At 41.1% G+C, this 18,891-nt stretch overlaps 1 protein-coding gene across 1 annotated transcript in view; it reads right to left on the bottom strand.

Moving 5' to 3' along the window:
* Positions 1-5,059: 5,059 nt before the first annotated feature.
* The window catches only part of NEK10 (NIMA related kinase 10), a 112,095-nt gene continuing 98,263 nt past the window's right edge, over positions 5,060-18,891 (bottom strand). The window contains 5 exon segments of the mRNA XM_015408234.1: positions 5,060-5,391; positions 6,594-6,649; positions 6,745-6,797; positions 10,885-10,993; positions 16,654-16,764. Coding sequence (XP_015263720.1) covers positions 5,343-5,391; positions 6,594-6,649; positions 6,745-6,797; positions 10,885-10,993; positions 16,654-16,764 — 378 coding nt within the window. The 3' untranslated portion in view covers positions 5,060-5,342.

The raw sequence follows: 18,891 nt of genomic DNA, 5'->3' as shown, positions 1-18,891 counted from the left end.
TCCCCCCACTTTTGCAGGCCCCTTTTTGCTGCTGGCCAGCAGGCAGGAAACCCACCCGCAAATGGCCCCCAACGCAATGTAATGATGGAAATGATGTCATCACATTCCGACATCGGGGGCGATGCTCTAGTTTTCGGGCAAAATTCTATGATAAAATTGGGCTCAAACCATACAGTTTTGCCCAAAAACTACAGTGTCACTCCCCAGATGTGGGCAACATGATGATGTCACTTCTGGGTGATGTCATTGCAACGCTTGTGCTCCAGAAAATCCCAGAACAGACCTAGGAGCCCCCCACTGGAAGCCAGGTAGGACCTGGCAACCCTAAACTATTAAACCATGACTAGGATGACTGTGTAGGAAACCAGCAGCAGGGTCACCTCAGGGCCACATGGAAGACAATAATGGGAACCATGTTGCAGACAGATACACGTACTGGCCAGCACCCCTCTCTCCCAGAATACTCACATGCCGCTCCCTGCCTCCCTTCCTCTCTCTCACACGCACTTCAGATCTCTCCCTAACAACCATCTTATTTGGTCAAGCATTTGACTTATCCCTAACTATAAATATATTTTTCCCAATTCAGCCATCTGTTACTCTTCTTTCCTATATTTCTCCCCTCCCTTTGGTGCGTTCCCTGACCTGACATTTATAGTGTAAGCTTCTCAGGGCAGGGACAAAATGTAAGGTATATAGTATTAATGCTCTTGTTTGTTATGAATAATAATAAATCTCTTCTACCATGTTGACAGTTTTTCTAGCTGCCACAGTTAACAGACCTGAGCCATGACCGCTACGTGTGTCGTGATTGCTTTGTATCTGACAAAGGGAGCTTTGGCTCTCAAAATCTTATATCCCCAAAATCTTGTGAGTCTCTAAGGTGCTATTGGACTCAAATCTAGCTGTACAACTGCTACAGACTCTTACCTTGTTCGCATGTTATAGCGGACACATATTCAACTTGAATGTACACTCTGATGAGTATGGATCAGTCTATTCTATATGGCAATTATGTTATTATTAATTAGTTATTCATACCCTGCTTTTCTCTCAAATGGGAACCCAGAAGAGCTTCCAACATCAATACCCCTGCCTCCATTTTATCCTCACAACAACCTATGAAGTAGCTTAGGCTGACACTGCAACTGGCCAATGATCACCTAGCCTCCATGACAGGAGGAATTTGAACTTGGGGCCTCCCTGATCCTATGCAGGCACTTTGTTCTACTACACCATGCTGGTTCTCAGGAAATGGTTTTGTTAAGTGCCTATCAGGACTGAATGAGGTGAGCTTGCAGACAGCTTTTAGCATGAAAGGAAAACACAGCTCTGATGCTGGAAGGAGCAGAGAGGGAAGCAGAGAATCACCTTGGAGGATACTAGGGTAGCAGATCTGTAGGACTGCCTCTCTGCCACAGGTCCTCAGTCCTTTCTCTCCTCAAAAGGGAACCAACCCAGGTAAGCACTATCCCAGAACTTCCTACCACTTGGAGAAATGGGATTGGGTTTCCTGGAGAGAAACTGTGAGCTGGTGAGAGTGAGCCAGAATACAGAACAAAAACAGGTATTTGTTTTCCTATCTGCCTGAAATTTGTCAAGGACTACCCGTAAAAGCTACAGTCCCTGAAAACCGCATCCCAATTGGATTGAAAGCCATTACAGTTTAATTATATGGCCATGAAACCAAAGGGGAGTAAAACCAAATTAATACAATAATGAACTAAACAAAAATGAAAAACGTTTTCAAACAAGATGGAAAAAGGAAATTATGGTGGAGATGCATTCAGCTGGTGCAGTCTATTACACTGGCTACCAACTGAGTACCGGATCCACTTCAAGGTGTTGGTACTGACATTTAAAGCCCTGCATGGCCTGGGACCAACGTATCTCTATATACGTGCCCTAGAGAGCCTTGCACTCAGCTGACCCACATCTGCTGGTTATCCCCAGTCCAAGGGAAGTCCGCTTAGCCTCGACTAGGGCCAGGGGGCTTTCTGCCCCGGCCAGGACCTGGTGGAACATGCTGCTGCTTGAGATCAGGGTCCTGTGGGACCTTCTACTCTTTTGCAGGGCCTGTAAACTGGAGCTGTTCTGCCAGGCCATTGGTTGAGGCAGTGGGTGTCCACTTGGGCCAGGGATAAAGATATCCGTATAAAGTTTATTTCCCCCCTTCTTAAGAAATATCCAGGTCGCTCTGATACAGAGCTTTCCAAAATGCTTTTCATGGGTGTCAACCCAATAGTTACAGCTCCCTGTGCGAGATTCTTATCAGTCGCATATAAATTACGCCAAGAGATATTATGAAGTGTACCAGAATTGAGGCAGTGGGTGTCCACTTGGGCCAGGGATAAAGATATCTGTATAAAGTTTATTCCCCCCCTTCTTAAGAAATATCCAGGTCGCTCTGAATCAGAGCTTTGCAAAATGCTTTTCATGGGTGTCAACCCAATAGTTACAGCTCCCAGTGCGAGATTCTTATCAGTCGCATATAAATTACCCCAAGAGATATTATGAAGTGTACCAGAATTTTAACTGTTTTAAACTTTTAAATATTGCTGTGTATATATTGTGCATAAGATTTTCTCACGAATGGTACTATATGATTTATGCTGGTCAATGACTGTATTAATAAAGAAGGACACTGGTTGAGGCTCTCCATCTCTCTGCGGCTCTGACTGAGAAGATCTTAGTTACCCAGCAGCTCCAGCTTTTGAGGCTATTGCACTTTAACTGATAGTGCTACCTGTCTTAATCCATACTGTTTTAACTGTTTGAACCACTGAATTACTGTGTTTATATTGTTGTCGTAATCTGTTCTGAGCCTGCTCACGGGGAGGGCAGAATAAAAGTCTAAATAAATAAATATTTCTAGAGGGACAACAGGTATAAAGAGGTCATTTTGTCTGTTCCCTACCAGCTGTAAGAATTATTAAGGCAACTGCATACAGAAATAATTAGGACATGCCAGACTGTAAATATGAAGCAACAGAGTCTGTGGACAAAACTATCTAAAATAGTTTATGGCTTAGGCAGCCACCTTGTCAGTCTCTCCTCCCTTCACTAGATAATACTTGAAATCAAAGCCATTACTAATGTAAATTTGCCTTCTCTCCTGTGATTGTGGTGTCTACTGTTCTAAAAATAGTAAGGTGCTATGACTGCTTTGAAATTCCCAAGATGATAAAACCCGAGTTGTGAAGGTTGTCAGTATAATTACACACTCCCCGTTGTGTTTTTTAAAATCAATCAGTGTACTTTATTATTTGCAATTTTAAAAACGTGTAATCACACTTGGAAATGGATCCTATTTCACAAGTCACTACAGATGGTACTTTTAAAGCCATAATCATTATACAAGCTTGTCATCTATGGTTTTTAGTGCCAAAGTAAATGGGAAGTGAAATGATACACATGTAAAGGTTCCTACTGTCACTGAGGTATAAGCAGCAGGATGAAGCAGAGTTTTGTGAAATTTATGATATGTCATATAGCTTACACAGAGATAAGACAGAAACAGACATTTCCATGTCAGTGTCACTGGAGTTGGAAGGGCTATCATAAAGAAATGTGTACTCACACAGAGGTAAAAAACACAATTACTATTGTTCACAGGAAGCCCTCAGTGGGAGAGCATCCACCAGAACTATTTTTATTCCCATAGGAAGTGCCCTGGCTCACTGTACTTTGGCTGAACAGTCAGCTATGAACTGTTTCATACTTTAGGCAGGTGCCCAGATCCACAGGTGTAGACCATGGTCAACAAGTATAAAGGGGAGAGGTGCACACATTAAATACCAATCTGGGGACCTGGCCAATTGCTGTTCCTGGCAGCTGCCCCACAGCATTTGGGGATGTGCTTCTTCCATTCAGACTTTCTGAGCTTAAATGCAGCTAACACCAGTGAACATCAGTGTAACTTGTGTTCCTTCATAAAATATGAAGAAGTTCTAAAGTAGTTCACCAACAAAGATGTCTGGCATGGCACCCTGGCAGAGCTACTGTCTAGATCTCAAATGGTTCTTTCACCCCCAAATTAATCATGTGGATGAGGCAGACAGCAATGAGTTATATTAGGTCCTTACAGTCTGAATATTTCCTTTTTGCTCAACAATCTTTGTTTCTGCCTGAAGTAATCTGCACAGTTCATTATGAAATTAAACTGTGCATTACTAATGAGCTGTCTGGTATTTTAGGTGTATTTGTACTGCAGAAACAATGTTTGTGTAAATACTTTCCACATCATTGCCCTTACATATCGGATAACTCAAACGCTGGACTCAAAACTTCATAAGCAACCAGTAGGATAAGCATATACAAAACAAGAATCACTTGAATCTGGAGGTATTCTATCAATTTTGTTATGATTCTCTACAAGAGATATGCCAAAAGACCACACATATATTCAATATTCATTGTAGCTGAAGTTTCTGAACAGATGGCTAAAGAGAAAAAGTCATAGCAGCAATAAATCAAGAGACTATGCATTCCTGTTTTTGTATTGTCCAGACACGTTTATATTTTTCCAAAGTGCATTAAGTGCTACAAACAGTAACATTTAGGTATTTATTCCCTTCTGTAGCTGTGTGTGTACACATATATAATTTTGCATACATATGTACACATCGGAAGTTTCATATATAAATATACATATATACAGACAAACTACCATTTATCCATTTATAGAATCTATACATGTTCTAAATTTCAATTCTGACATTTAACAATTATTTTTAGCTGCTGTGCAAGTTGTAAATACTGTCTAATGCCCCATCCCTGCAATAGAAACCCAAAATATCCCAAAGGGCGCCATATATCTAAGGTAATTAAATTTAAATAGCCTGTTCGTCAAATAAGTTCCTGGCGATTTTTAATTCTGATATATCAAAGGCACTGTTTTCCCTTTGGGACCTTCCAATTTTCTTCTGTATAAAAAAATAAACACTCGTATTATAAAAGATAAAATCTCTGATATAAGCCATAGAATATATTTCCAGCAATCCTGAGTATTTAACGATCCATTCCACATTATATTAAATAGCAAGAGTTCCTTGGGGAGTACTGGGTTGTATGCTTACTGTACGAACCAGGAAGAATTTTGCATGCACAGGATCCACCTGCCAGTCAAAGAATATACTGCAAAAAGCTCCTGCTGAAGTTGCGTACTGCAGTGGCACTGCTTGGGGGACTCTTTGGAACCTACCTCACATTTCTGAATGCTCCCCCTTCCTTGTGCTTTAAAACAGAGTACATCCCTTTGGCAATGAGATAATAAAAACCTGAAGTCAAGCCAGTTAAGACCTCATTAGAAAAGATGCCACTCTAGTCAGAATTTCAGGTGCTCATCTTCTGGATGGATAATTCCTTGTCCCCCATGGATAATATTGATACCTAAAAAGATTTAAAAGTGGTAAGTGTTTTATGGAATGAGAAATTCTATAGCAATTCCAGGCACAGAATAAGACTGAATCTTTGTGCTATCAAACAGATGTACAATGGGGATACTAGCAAAGCCAGAGGGGGAAAAGGACTTGTGGAAAGAATAAAACTCTCATCCTATAGGCTTTGGGTTGTCTCCACATTCAGAACTGACAAGTGAAACACCAACTGGAGTTCTGAAAACTGATACTAAGAAAGGCTGGTGACTAGTACCCCTAGAAGCCAACTTGTTTTTGTATAAAGGAATCTAATGTTCTTTTGGTTGTCAGCCTTGACAATTTCTGATTAAAATTAATAAGCATCATTAAACTCTATGGAAAACCCAAGGAAGGAAGTTCTTATGAGATGCTTTCTCCCTTACAGAAAAGTGAGCTGTCAGTTCTCTGGTTTGTGTAAATTTAACTCCAGCAAGCGTTTGATTTTACTATGAAATGGCAATTTGGATGCCTGAGATCTGTTCATCACCTGAGTACAATCTCATTTAAACCAATCGAACTGGGCACACCCAACCTCTCCTGTAAATGTAGTCCAGTCACCTCGGAGGAAAGACCGAAACAATGGCATTCAGGAGGGGGGGGGGTAGGGAGACCAGCAGCAGATTTCAAGACGATGCAGAATGATATGCAGGTTATTGGATGGGATTTTTTCTCTCCAAAGATTGCATGCTTCCTTTCAACTATTTCTAAATTTTACATACAACCTCACTTTCTCATGCTAGATCTCTTTACAGTTCTGCCTTTTGTGTTACATTCATAATCAAGTATCAGCTAGACTTGTTCTTAGTCTTGGCATATTTTTTTTCCCCATCAGTGTTTGTTTTTCATGAGGGGCTTCTGTAAGAAACCCATGCCGTCAACACGAATACAATGGAGGTGCCTTTCATTGCAAAAGTGCTTCTGCTGGAGGAGGGGATATAATGAGCAGAAATGGCTGCTAAGGATGCGCTGTTCTTCTGTTAGAATGCAGCAGCTGTGACCATCAAAACTACTGGCAAAAATGTGCAACATCACTTTTATCCAGCGCATGCCTACATACCATAAAACCATGCATTAAATTAGAACAGAAATAGAAAGCTGTAGTTACGAAGCAGAATACAAAGATGCATTTATCTAGCATGCCATAAGTTAGCCTTTTGAAATGAAACTCAGATTTACCTATTTGAGGTGAAATTGTAATACCCGCTTTCCTCCAGAACCTCTTCAGTCAGAGTCTAGAAAGTGAAAGGATGTCAGGTTTCAGTAGATGTTAATAAAAAGGAACTGGCATGCACTAACAAAACTGGTGAAAATAATGTTAACATCTGACCTGCATTTGTTCATATGTTATTCCTTCATCCAGATCAAAAGAGCTAGGAAGACCTATGAGTAAATTATATAAGGATAATTTATATCAGGATAATGCTGAATAACCGGATATTCCTTTTTCATAAACTGAATCACTGTAGACCATTTTTCTTAAATGGGAAAAAACCACAGTTTTAAGATTATGTTCATCGTCCTTCCCTTGGCTAGGATATAATCAGCTACTGTCTGGCCTCAGGCCTTTTCAGCTACTGCCCCACTCTTGTGGAACAGCCTCACAAAGTAAGTAAAGCATGCATCTATTCTTATGGTTCTCCAACAAGGATGTAAAATGAAGCTTTATTGATTGTAAAAGGTATTTAGTTGATAGTTGCATTGTTACTGCCTTGGGTTCTGACTGAGGTAGGAAAAAGATGAGCTGTAATGCATAAAATGTTAGTCTTATGGGTTAATAACTGATTCTTAGATCTGAGGGGAAAACAACACATGCAACTTACAGAAGCAGACAATGAAATAAACGGAGCAACAATTAAAGACAATTAGCAGGAGGATCTGTAGCTTTCATCAGCTTCCTGATCCAACCTGATCCAAATTCATTTTTCCCATTCAAGCAACAACCTGCTATGTGAAATATGTGATTTCCCAAGTCTAATGCTCTTAACACTTTCTAGTAAAATGTTAACACTGTCAATAGATCTTCCCATCCTTGATAGATACAAATGGTTAACAACTTTTCTCCATCAAATGAACAGACGCCTTCCTTATTGGCTAAAAAGTACCAGCCAATACAAAGTGTGGGATTTCAGTTCACCTGAAATGCACAAATTTGGCTCCTGTTAATATAACAAGCAGGGAGGATGAGACTCAGGAGCAGGATGGAAGAGATGGTATGGAGGTTCTGTTCCTTTGTGAGACACCATCTTGAAAATGACTCAGGACAAAATACTACTTTAATCTTTGAACTCTACTTTTTGAAATGCAATGAAAATTTCTGATTTCTTTTTATAAGTATTTTCTTTAAGAAAGTGAAACTATGCTTATGGATTCACTGTTTCCAGTGACTCACAACCTGGATGCCTTAGTCACATTATCAAAGCTTGCTTCCCTAATAGTATCGGGTTCCTCAGTTCTCTCTTTCTAAAAATAATTAAGAATGAACAGGTATCACTGGATGCCTTTAACACCATTAGTGGCAATTTAGGATTTTTCCAAGGTTTTTTGTTCGTTTGTTTTTTTTAGGAAAGAGGAATAAGTGAGTCTTCAGCCAGGACAAGGAAAATTACTCTGCCTGAAGAGCTGAAAGGGCAAGAAAAGCACTTAGCACGTTCTAACAGGAAGATCCATTCCTTTCTGTTACATCACAGCTCCAATCCAGAACTTTGTTCTGGGTTTGGGAGGTCCAATGAGTGTCTATAGTTGTGCCAGCTTTTCAATTCATTCAAATAAAGGAAACATTTTTAAAAGCATGAGGATTAGCTCCCTCCATTTCAACTAATGGGAATCCCTGAAGTCACAAAAGTCGCAATTTCTTCAATTTTCATGTTCAGTTATAAATATATATTGCATCATAAAAATGATCATATCCCAATACTTGTTCAGATAACAGTAAGTTTCTTAGTTATTGATATATTCCATCTCCTGTGAAATATCACACAGAAATGCCATATCTGGCATGTGCTGTTTTAATCTGCCATTCTGTAACATATTGTGTTTATGTTGTAGCCTCTTTCCAAAGATAAGAACAAACAAACAATTTTACTTGGAAATATGCACCACTGGGCTCAGTTATAGTTCTAAGTTTGCATGCTCAGAATTACTGGCTTATCATATAATTCAGTTTCAATTTTACTAACCATGACAATGATCCAGAGAGTCAACACACAAATTCAGAGCCCTCCAAAACTAACATTTGGGAACTTGATGCAAAAGCTTTCTAAAGTAGACGACCAGTGAAAATCAGTGGGTTGGATTCCATCTAAAACTTCTGTGCAAACAAGATCGTCTCTGCATGGAAGCATGGTTTTCCCTGCCTCCCTCCACAGCCCAAGATACCCCTTGAAATGCGGTTTTTTGGGGGGGGGGGGGGGGGGGAGAAGCAACAGGAGCAGCAAGTTTAAGGTCAACCACAAGACCACAAGGAAGATCTTGACCGTGGACCTTTTCAACAGGATCCAATCTAGTGCCCCTAAATCACCTTTCAAAATTATTGTGCCAAATCCTCAAAGTACATTTTGAACATATGGTTCGGAGGGGGGGGGGCTTCTAAAAAGAAAACTCTGGAACAGAAAAGTGTGTTTCATTGTGGCTGGTCAGTCATGTGTACACTTTTTATTTCATCTGCAACAGCAAAAAACTTTCACTGGCCCATTAGGAATTAGCTTAATTTTCACATGATTTCTTCCAGAAGTACAAAGATATCAAACTGAGAACTCCAGGATGACCGGCACACACACATTTCCTTCATAATTCCCTAGCCCTCTGCATTAATATGCATCCCATATGCATTAAGCAGTCATTTGTACCCACGCAGTTACTGCATAGCATAATTGTATGTGAAAAACATTTGTTCAAACTTGCTGGGTGACCTTGGGCAGTGAAACACTCTCAGCTTACCGTACCTCACAGGGTTGTAGTAAGGATAATGTGGAGGACAGGAGAACGATACCAACTGCTTTAGGTCACCCACTGGGAGAAAGGTAGCGTACAAATGAGGCAAATAAAAAGAACTAAAATAAGTGAGTCTTCAGTCAGGACAAGGAAAATTACTCTGCCTGAAGAGCTTACTTATAATGAAACATAAACTATAGTACTATTCTACAAGATAAGGATCTAACTCCCATTAACTCAATTTGTCCCAGCTACCATTTCAAACCACTGCTATTTCATATGATGACCGGACAAAGAGAAATCACAGCTTGCCAGAGTCATCCTGTGTGCTCTGTGTAGGAAAGAAGAACTCTGTGTGCCCTAATCAGAAGATGGCAGAGAAGTCCAAGCTAGGGATCACATGATGGCTCCCAGAAAAGACCAAAAGCCTGAGAGAATTTTATTGGTTGATTTTTCTTTTGTAAACCACACTGAGTGCATCGGTATACAAATGTGGTACATTAACTGAGGCGATAAAAATGTGGTAAGTAAATAAGAAAACCTTCCCCGCTGAGACAATATTTTGAATGACATAGTATCAAAGTCCACAAAATGTACAGTCCCTTCAACACCAGTTCTGTTAAGATGAGTTATATACCAGTTTCAATGGGCACATAAAATAAGAATTAACCTCCTGCTTGATAGTCTTTCTCCTCACCTGATAATTCTGAATGCTGTTGTTAAAATAATATATCTGCTTTTTGTGGTGATTGTGTCATCCTTCTTGTTAAGGCTTTATACTGCTAAGAGCTTACACAATATTTTCATATAAATGCTCCTGTCTATACCCCATCTCTTATTCCACTCACAAGTGTAGCTACTCTCTTAGTTTCTTGGCTTTTCTTGCCTATTTCTCTGTGCTTTTTGCTCTGCTGATATAACTTGGTGCCCTAAACCCATGGGCACGATGCACAGAGACCATGAAGAAGATCCTTACTTTCTCAACAAAGTGACCTCCTTTATGTTAAATCATCCTCACTGCACCCTATTTAAGCCTGTTACTGCTTCCCCAATCTCAGGGTATTGCTATTAGTTTAATGCTGATATTCTAATTGATTAGCCTAACACCATACTCTGAAAACACTTTACAATATAGATAGAACAACACGGTGCATAAATTCTAGAACATTCTCCACATTTTCGTCCCAACAATCTAACATAGGGTAACAAAACCCCTATTTATAACTACCATTATGGGAGCATCTGGCTCAACCACGGTCAGAATACAAAAAAGCAATCTCACCAGGTAGTTAGAAACAACACATGGCTCAGGTTTAAGGGGCAACTCTATGATCATCTATTTTCATCCCATATGTGTAAATGGACTTGAACACTGCTGCCTCAGGGCTCTATACACTGCTGTTTATAAATATTTACCTATCTACCAAACTGTAACAATAGTAATAGTATATAGTAATTTGTCTTTACTGGAGTTTTCAAATGTCAACAGCATAAGCCAACAAAAAAATCTAAAAGCCATGGTTTTTGTTGAACTTACCTGATCTGTCATCTGGGACAAACATGTTTCCACCTGAGGAGTCAAGCAGTAAGTGACAATCTGCTGTGAAAAAGTTAGGCTCAATCAGCTCTGGAGAACCTTGAAGTAGCTGGAAAAGTCAAACATGAATATAAATTTCTTTCCCAGATAAATATCATTTTAGATAGCTAGTGAGTTCTTGCAAAACTCTTCAGAAGCTAGTTACATCAGGACTGATAACTTACTCAGAATGAAGAACCACAACTGAGTTCAAAGCTTCCCTAGAAGACACAAACTAATTCTGCACACTCCTTATTACAATAATTTGCATTTTTTGCAAGAACGACCAGTATTTCTTAAATTGTATGTGGGGCCACTTGAGGAATGGAGATCACAAGGTATACAGCATGCAAACCTCCATGGAAGGAAAGACACCTGAAGCAGATGAGCCTTCCTCCCACCAGCTGCCAACACACAACTGGGTTGAATGCTCCCTAATGGAAGATCTTCATCAATTTATATTGCACTTGTGAGGGGGGGAATTGCTCTTCTGTTTGCTCAATCAAGCCAACCTGATTTGGGAAGCACTGTTGCTGTTTTTTTTAAATGACTTCTCATGTAGAGTTTTAGGAAGGATAAGAAACATCCTACTATATTCCTTTTCTAATGTCAGTATTGGATGAATGCATCAATTCATAGATTATACTCAGGAGCACATTGTATGCATACAATTGCATACAGGATTCTGACAGGTAAAACAGATTACTGGTGCTCATTTGGGCCCCACAAAGTAGAAAGTGAGGGGAGAGCTCAAGACGTCTGAGCTGGTAAGTGGAAAACTGATGGCATATCTTTTATATTTATTCTACAGCCCTTTTAATTCTGGAATTGTAATCCTAAATAAACATATAGTTTGGGCACCAACAAAGATAAAACAAACAGTATGATTGTGTTCCTGGGGGCACTGTGAGCTCTAAGCAAGGAAGGAGGAAATTATGCCAAGAAAAGCCTCGGAGACAATGGCTGGAACAAAACAGGCCACGTCTTTATTGATTACAGCAGAGCATTTGGCGCACCATAGGGTAGGATCTAAGAATCGTGACCCGACTGTCAGTCGATGATCTGCACCCCAGCCCGCATGTTGGGGAAAGCCAGGAGAGACAAGAAGATGGTTCCACAAAGGCACAAGCCCTTGTGTGGAACTCTTGCCACCTGGGAATGGTGTGAGGCAACCACCCCTGAGCTGGGCATGCTGCTAAATGACTCAACCTCCAAGACCCCATAAGAGGGTCCCCACTCCGGGAGGTGGGCACATAGGTGCAGCCTCGCCCAAAATGGATCATACCCAATGCCTAAAACCACCATAAAGCTGTGACAAAAAATAACATATGAATATAAAACATAAATAACCATACATTTAGAAAAAAGGGAGGGAGGGAAGGGAATATCTGAAGAGGTGAAAGCCCGACTGCCCAGCAGCAGGGCTTTAAGTAAGCCAGGGGCGGGGCCAGGGAGCACAAACGCTCATCCCAGCCCACCAATCAGGAGGAGCAGAAGAGCCAGTGATTGGCCGGCAACCAAGTAGACCGCCCCAGACACCCAAAGGCACAGGTCCACTGTGATCTGGCTGGAGCCTACCACAGTGGCCAGGTGGCCTTGTTCCTCTCCAGAGAGCCCCCAAGCCCTGCAGCCACAAAGCAGCCACTAGTAAGTCAGTGCCTGCGGATTATTTTTATGAGTTCTAGTCTACTTGTTCATGACAGCTTACAAAACAGTTAGCAAAATACAATTAAAACCAAATGTTAAATAATTAAAGTTAAAAATATATAGCATATAAATTTTAAATTTGTAATAAAGTAATCAGCATGAGCTACGTGGCAGACCACTGTGACATGTCTGTGAGAAGCAGGTGCTCCAGTACGTAAGACAGTTCCAATGAATGATCCTGAGCGGATGCAATGATAAGAAGTTCATTGACACAATCACTCCCATAAAATTAGCAGTTGTCTTTCCACAAGAGGGTACCATTAACACATCAGCTACAATGGTCAAACCCTAATTCTGAGATCTCCTCAACTTATGCTCCAGTTGTCCTCACCACTGCATTGCCTGCAACGACCAGAGCTTCTTAGCATACCAGGGAGCAGTATCGGCTTCCCTTATCTGGATGACCCAGGCTAACTCAATCTTGTCAGATCTCAGAAGCTAAGCAGGGCTGGCCCTACTTAATACTGAGATGGGAGACCATCAAGGAAGTCCACTATGCAGAGGCAGGCAATAGAAAACGGCCTTTGTCTCTTGCCTTGAAAATCCTATAGGGTGGCCATAATTCAGCTGTGACTTGGCAGCATTTTCCACCACCAGTATGGGCTTGGTCTAGTGGGACATGGCATCTAACAACAGTCATGTCAGCCACCCAGGTCATTTCCTCAGGACATTGTGAGGAATGCCAGTAACAACCTTGAAAAGCCCAGAGTAGACCATTTATATATTTATAGTTAGTTATAGCTGCGGTGGCTCAAGTGGTTAAGACGCTGAACTGCAGGCTGTGGAAGGTCAGTAATTCAGCAGCTTGAGACCTGGGTGTCGCATGACGGAGTGAGCTCCCGTCTCTAGTTCCAGCTCCTGCCAACCTAGCAGTTCGAAAGCAAGAAATTGCAAGTAGATAAATAGGTACTGCTTTGGTGGGAAGGTAACAGCGTTCCTTGCGCCTTGGTGTTTAGTCATGCCGGCCACATGACCACGGAAACGTCTTCGGGCAGCGCTGGCTCTTCAGCTTTGAAACGGAGATGAGCACCGCAACCCTAGAGTCGGATTCGACTGGCTTTCGAGCAAGGGAACCTTTACCTTTATAGACCTCCCAGAGTATACCAACCTAACCGGTTCTTTTAAGCTGGATGGAATGAGCAGCAATTGTATTTGTATTTTAAAAAGCTTATATACTTTCATTAAAAAATACCCTTGCATTCCAATGCGTAAGAACAGTGTAATTCTCCTTAAGGGAATAAATAAAATATTAGTAAGATCATTTTAAAGAATATCAAACTATTCAGAAATCACCATGTCTTGGAAATATGACAGCATGCTAAACAAAAAGCTGGAGTAAAATTTAAGACAGAAAATCTGTAAGGCATTTCTGGATGAGAGACACTTTAATAGAGGAGGAACTCTCTTTTTACCTATAGCACACTGCCTACGTGTTTTGTGCTGAACATAAAAGAAAACTTTCATCTAGTGCTAACTTCTTTACCCTTGTTTAAAAATATATAACGTTTGGTGTTGTGATTTTCACAAGGGCCTACAGATGGTAAATGAAATACTATTTGGCCTTAATGTGTGTTTGACACACATTGAAATCCATTGCCCTATGACAACAGGGGAGGAAAACTGTATCTCCAATACAACAATCTCCAGCAAACGGAACTCCTAATTGTAACCTTCAGGGTCTATATGCAGGCACTGGCCTGATTTTCATGACAGTGGAGTGTTCGGCAGGACCCATTGACATTTGTGCAATTTTAGCCATTTTGATCCCTCCAGGGTGCTCAGTCCTTTTGAAGTTGCTTAGAAAAGTGACAACTGTCAGAGCAGATGAAATAAGGGAGAAATTTCTAATCCTCAGAGTGACAGGTACTCATCCAAGCACTGGCTGGCCTCAGCCAGGTGAACAGGTTTCAGCAAATTTAAATTGGGAGAAGGTTTTCATATTATACACTATCAGCTTCAATTTACACTTCTGAGCTAAAGCCAGTGTTATCATTTTTAGTTACGGAATTAAAAGTTCACAACTGTGCTTTGAGCTGGCTTCAGTGGGGGGGGGGGGGGTGGAGTTAACCCAGCCAGGAAAGTGATGGAGGTGTACCTGTTCTATGTTATGGATCGCTTTGCTCTGAGAAACATCTATTCCTATTAGGCCTGCATAGTTACAATGTCTAGGTTGTTTCCATTAATTTTTAAACCAGATACCTCTAAACAAGAATGGGATTAATAATTAAAACAATGGCTGGAATACTAGCGCTCAGTGGGGTGGAGCCTGATTTAAAAGGGTGCGTGATTAGTGCTGATTACTCCCTCCCATGATATCCCTCCCGCCGCCCCCTTCAAGCTGCTTAGGGTGACCCCTGTGCCCCAGAAGCAGCATTTCCAGGGGCATTTCAAGCTTTAACAGGAGGAGGGAGGTAGGTGAGAAAGTCATGTGTCTGTGCACAGAAGTCCTTTCACACACAGAGACGCTTTAGACAGGATCCAACCCAGTGGATCATTGCACACCAACAATTAGCTAAGTCATTCCATCCCCCTGTTAAGGGCAAAACAAGTGACTTTTCTCAATGACTTCTGAGCCACTAATAACATTTGCTGAAACAGAGTGCACATTTTATATATGAAAATATTATGCCTCAAATAGCCTACCATTTCCTCCTATCAGATATTTTTCTCCCAGTAAATTCTAGTGAATTTTACAAATAAGTTCTTTTCAAATTATTGGTTAGGTAAAGCACTGTTCTGGGACAGTCTGTCCTGGCTGCTGACAAACCGTAAGCACACAAAGTTAGTTTCTCGATGTCAGGGTTGGTCAAAGTACAGCTCCGAGGTTCAGGCACAGGTTAGGCAGCACTCACAGCTTCAAGTCCAAGAGCACAGATTTTTTTAAGCAGATGAGATCCTTCATGAAGCTGGAAAGCAATGGCCTGAAAAAGGTTCTACAGGGCTATGCCAAGATTATCAAGCATCAAAATGTATTTGCATTCTTGTCAGTTGAAGAAAGGAGTTCATGTTTAGAAGTCAAAGCTCTCCACCTTTCAAATCCTGACTAGATCTCTTTTTTCATCGCCCTTTACATTCTTCCTTGTTCCTCTACAAGGTCATCTATTGTTACCCACAGCAGGCAGAGGCCTGCTTCTGTGAATGCTAAGATGAGGGGACCATTATTATTTCGAGAACAATCAGATAAGCATTAATTTTCTTCTGAAATGATTTACAACATAAAGCATTGCAATGGAAAAACCGGCTTTGGCTCCACGGGTCAGATCCAGTGAACTACAAAGGGAAAATGTTCCCAGAACGGATCTAATGCATCCTTCAGCCTCCTAAGGGCCCCGGAAGCTCTAAGGTGTTCCAGAACTAACAGAATAGAATGGGATGTAGTGTTGAGGGGAAGGGGCTGTGGCTTGGCAGAAATCACTCTCCTCTTGGGAGAGTAAAGGGAAGCTAGAACTTGCATAAGAACAGAGGAAGGCAATTTCTGCCAATTTCCCTCCTGCCTTTCCTGCTGCATCCCAGTCTCTTCCCTCAGGAGCAGCCTCGTCATTCATGGGGAAACAAGAGGCTCCAGAAGGAAAGAGGGAGTTTGGTTTCATTGATTCATTCCATTCACAGTTCATTGGAACCATTCCATTCTGTAAAACTATGAAAATTCAGTGCTGATTTGTTTTGGAATCCTTACTTTCCTAGGTAAGGATAACTTTGTGTTTTAATAGCAGCTGGCTGACCGTTCTGTTTCATGTGTATCCTGTAACTGAAGGACAGAAACAAAACCAACCAACAAACGTAGGTCCGCGCCCCCCCCCCATAAAGGCACATACTCAAATCTAGGCAAAAATCACTTCCAAAAAAAATCTCTCTTCAAGGCTTTGGGAAAGTTACTACCCAGTTCTGCGTGAATAAGACAGTAGCATATTTAAATATGGAACATCTTACTTGCAAAAATACTGCCCCAGATCCCCTGGGCCCTCATTTCAAATAACAGACAAAATCATGACCTGCCTGAAAACGATCGTCAGAATACTGCACCTTTTTAATTTCAGACTTCAAGTTACACGGATTGCTCTGTTGGTTGAAGAGGGACTTCTTGAATCTCTCAATGACTCTCCTTTTCAAGTTGCAATGCAAAGTTGGTGGAAGCTATTTGAGGGTGCAGAAACAGTTATCACAGCTCAGTCTGTGCTCTTGAAACAGGAAAAAGGTGTTGCAGAGAAATATGAATGCTTTAACTGCTGTTAGTGAGCAGAGCAGAGAACAAACAGCATGAAATGTTTCACTTTTAGAGAAAGACCATTCTCCATTTTACTAGAACCACTTCCACATGATCATCACTATTATTACTAGGCAGAAACAGTATACTACCACTACTTGAGGAGGGGCTGTGGCTCACTGGTAAAGCATCTATTTAGCATGCACAAGGTTCCAGGATCAATACTCAGCATCTCCAGTTAAAAAGGACTAGATTATAGGTGATGTGGAAGATCTCTATCTGAGACCCTGGAGAGTCATTGCCAGTCTGAGTAGACAATTACTGTCCTTGATGGACCAATGGTCTGATTCAGTATAAGGCAATTTCATGTGTTCATGTGCACTCTTACACTAAGAACTTGTATAATACATCACCCTATTTAAAGCACAGTTAATCCTGTAACAAACCTAGAAGGTGGCGTAACACCTCCATACTGAAGTTGGAGGGCTATTGAGGGCTATACAGTGGGTTGTCCATCATTATCTAGTGAGCTCACACAGCAGAGACAAAATTCAAAAGTAAACACTGGAGAGCCAGTGTGGTGTAGTGGTTAGTGTCTGACTAGAATCTGGGAGACCTATGTTTGAATCCCCAATCTGCCATGAAAGCTCTTTGGATGACCTTGGGCCAGTCGCACACTCAGCCTAATCTACCTCACAGGGTTATTGTGAACATAAAATGGAGAAAAGAAAAACAACATAAGCTGCTTTGGCTCCTGTGGCAAAGCAGATTTCTTTTTGGGTTTTTTTGACTGATGGAACAGAAAGGCTTTTAAACTTCTATCTGTTTTTGACAGGAACAGCACTCAAACCTTTATAACACAACACAGATAGTCTTCCCCTTTTTAAACTGGTATTGACAAGAACAGCACCCTACCTATCTTCAAAACACCTAAACTCCCTAATGGGATTCCCTGCCTGACAAACAGACCTCTTAGCCCTTTCTGACACCAAAATCTAACCCTCAAGCCTTGTCAATTTGCCAGCAGTTAAACTGCCTAACATCTTCTTCCTTTCAACATTCCAATCCACCCTTTCAGAGTGATTAGCTGAGTCTTCTGGACTGTCTGTCACAGCTCCCCTTTGGGGAGGAAGCAGGGATATAAGTAAACTAAATTTAACCCCCCACACACATTTTATTTTATTGTATTTTTACTCCATCCTTCCTCCAAAGAGCTCAGAGAAACACACACAGATCTCCCCTCTGCCAAATTATCCTTGCAACGACTCTGAGGTAGGCTAGGTTGACAGAATGTCTGGACCAAGATCACTCAAGTCAGCCTTCTCTTCACCCCTTAGTCTGCTCCCCACCCTACATTCATGGAACAGCATTTCCCCTGAGGCCTCAGCACCCAGCCCTTCTCCACTACCTGACTTTGGACTGTGAAGTTTTTGGGATGGGGCACTATTTTTTTTTTGTTTGTGTGCTGGTATGTTACCATATAAAGCATCATATACAGTAAGGGTGCTTTTTCAAGAATTTTAAGAAGCTGCGGGTTTATTTCTTAAATGATGAAAAATTACTGCAGATTTCTAAGAGCCTTATTGGGAGAGACAACCCTTGCAGAACAGACTCGATGTCTTCCAAAAATACTCTTGCTTCAGCAAAGGAATATGAAGGCAGAACAGAACCACATGCTTCAACATTAACCTGTTTTCACTCTTAGCTATTTTTAAGAGACTCTTTTGGTTTTTAAACAGATCCAGGTGGTCAGCCGTGTTGGTCTGAAGCAGTAGAACAAATTTAGAGCCCAGTGGCACCTTTAAGACCAACAAAGGTTTATTCAAGGCATGAGCTTTTGTGTGCAAGGCACACTTTGTCAAATACATCGGAATGGTAGATGAGGTTCTAAACTTATAGACAGGGACTTAACAGCAAATTAACATGTAACATGATGACGTTTAAGATATGCAAAGTCAGAACTTAAATAACAAGCTAAGGTTATAAGGTCAACAGTTGTAAAGCAATAACTATGTCAAAATAGCAGATAAATGTCTAAAGGTGTCTTTTCTAATTGT

This window comes from Gekko japonicus, unplaced genomic scaffold (genome assembly GCF_001447785.1).
Source record: "Gekko japonicus isolate JY-2015 unplaced genomic scaffold, Gekko_japonicus_V1.1 scaffold217, whole genome shotgun sequence".
In the NCBI taxonomy this organism is placed as follows: domain Eukaryota; kingdom Metazoa; phylum Chordata; class Lepidosauria; order Squamata; family Gekkonidae; genus Gekko; species Gekko japonicus.
The sequence above is the reverse complement of the archived record's forward strand: the minus strand, read 5'-3'. Positions and strand labels throughout refer to the sequence as shown.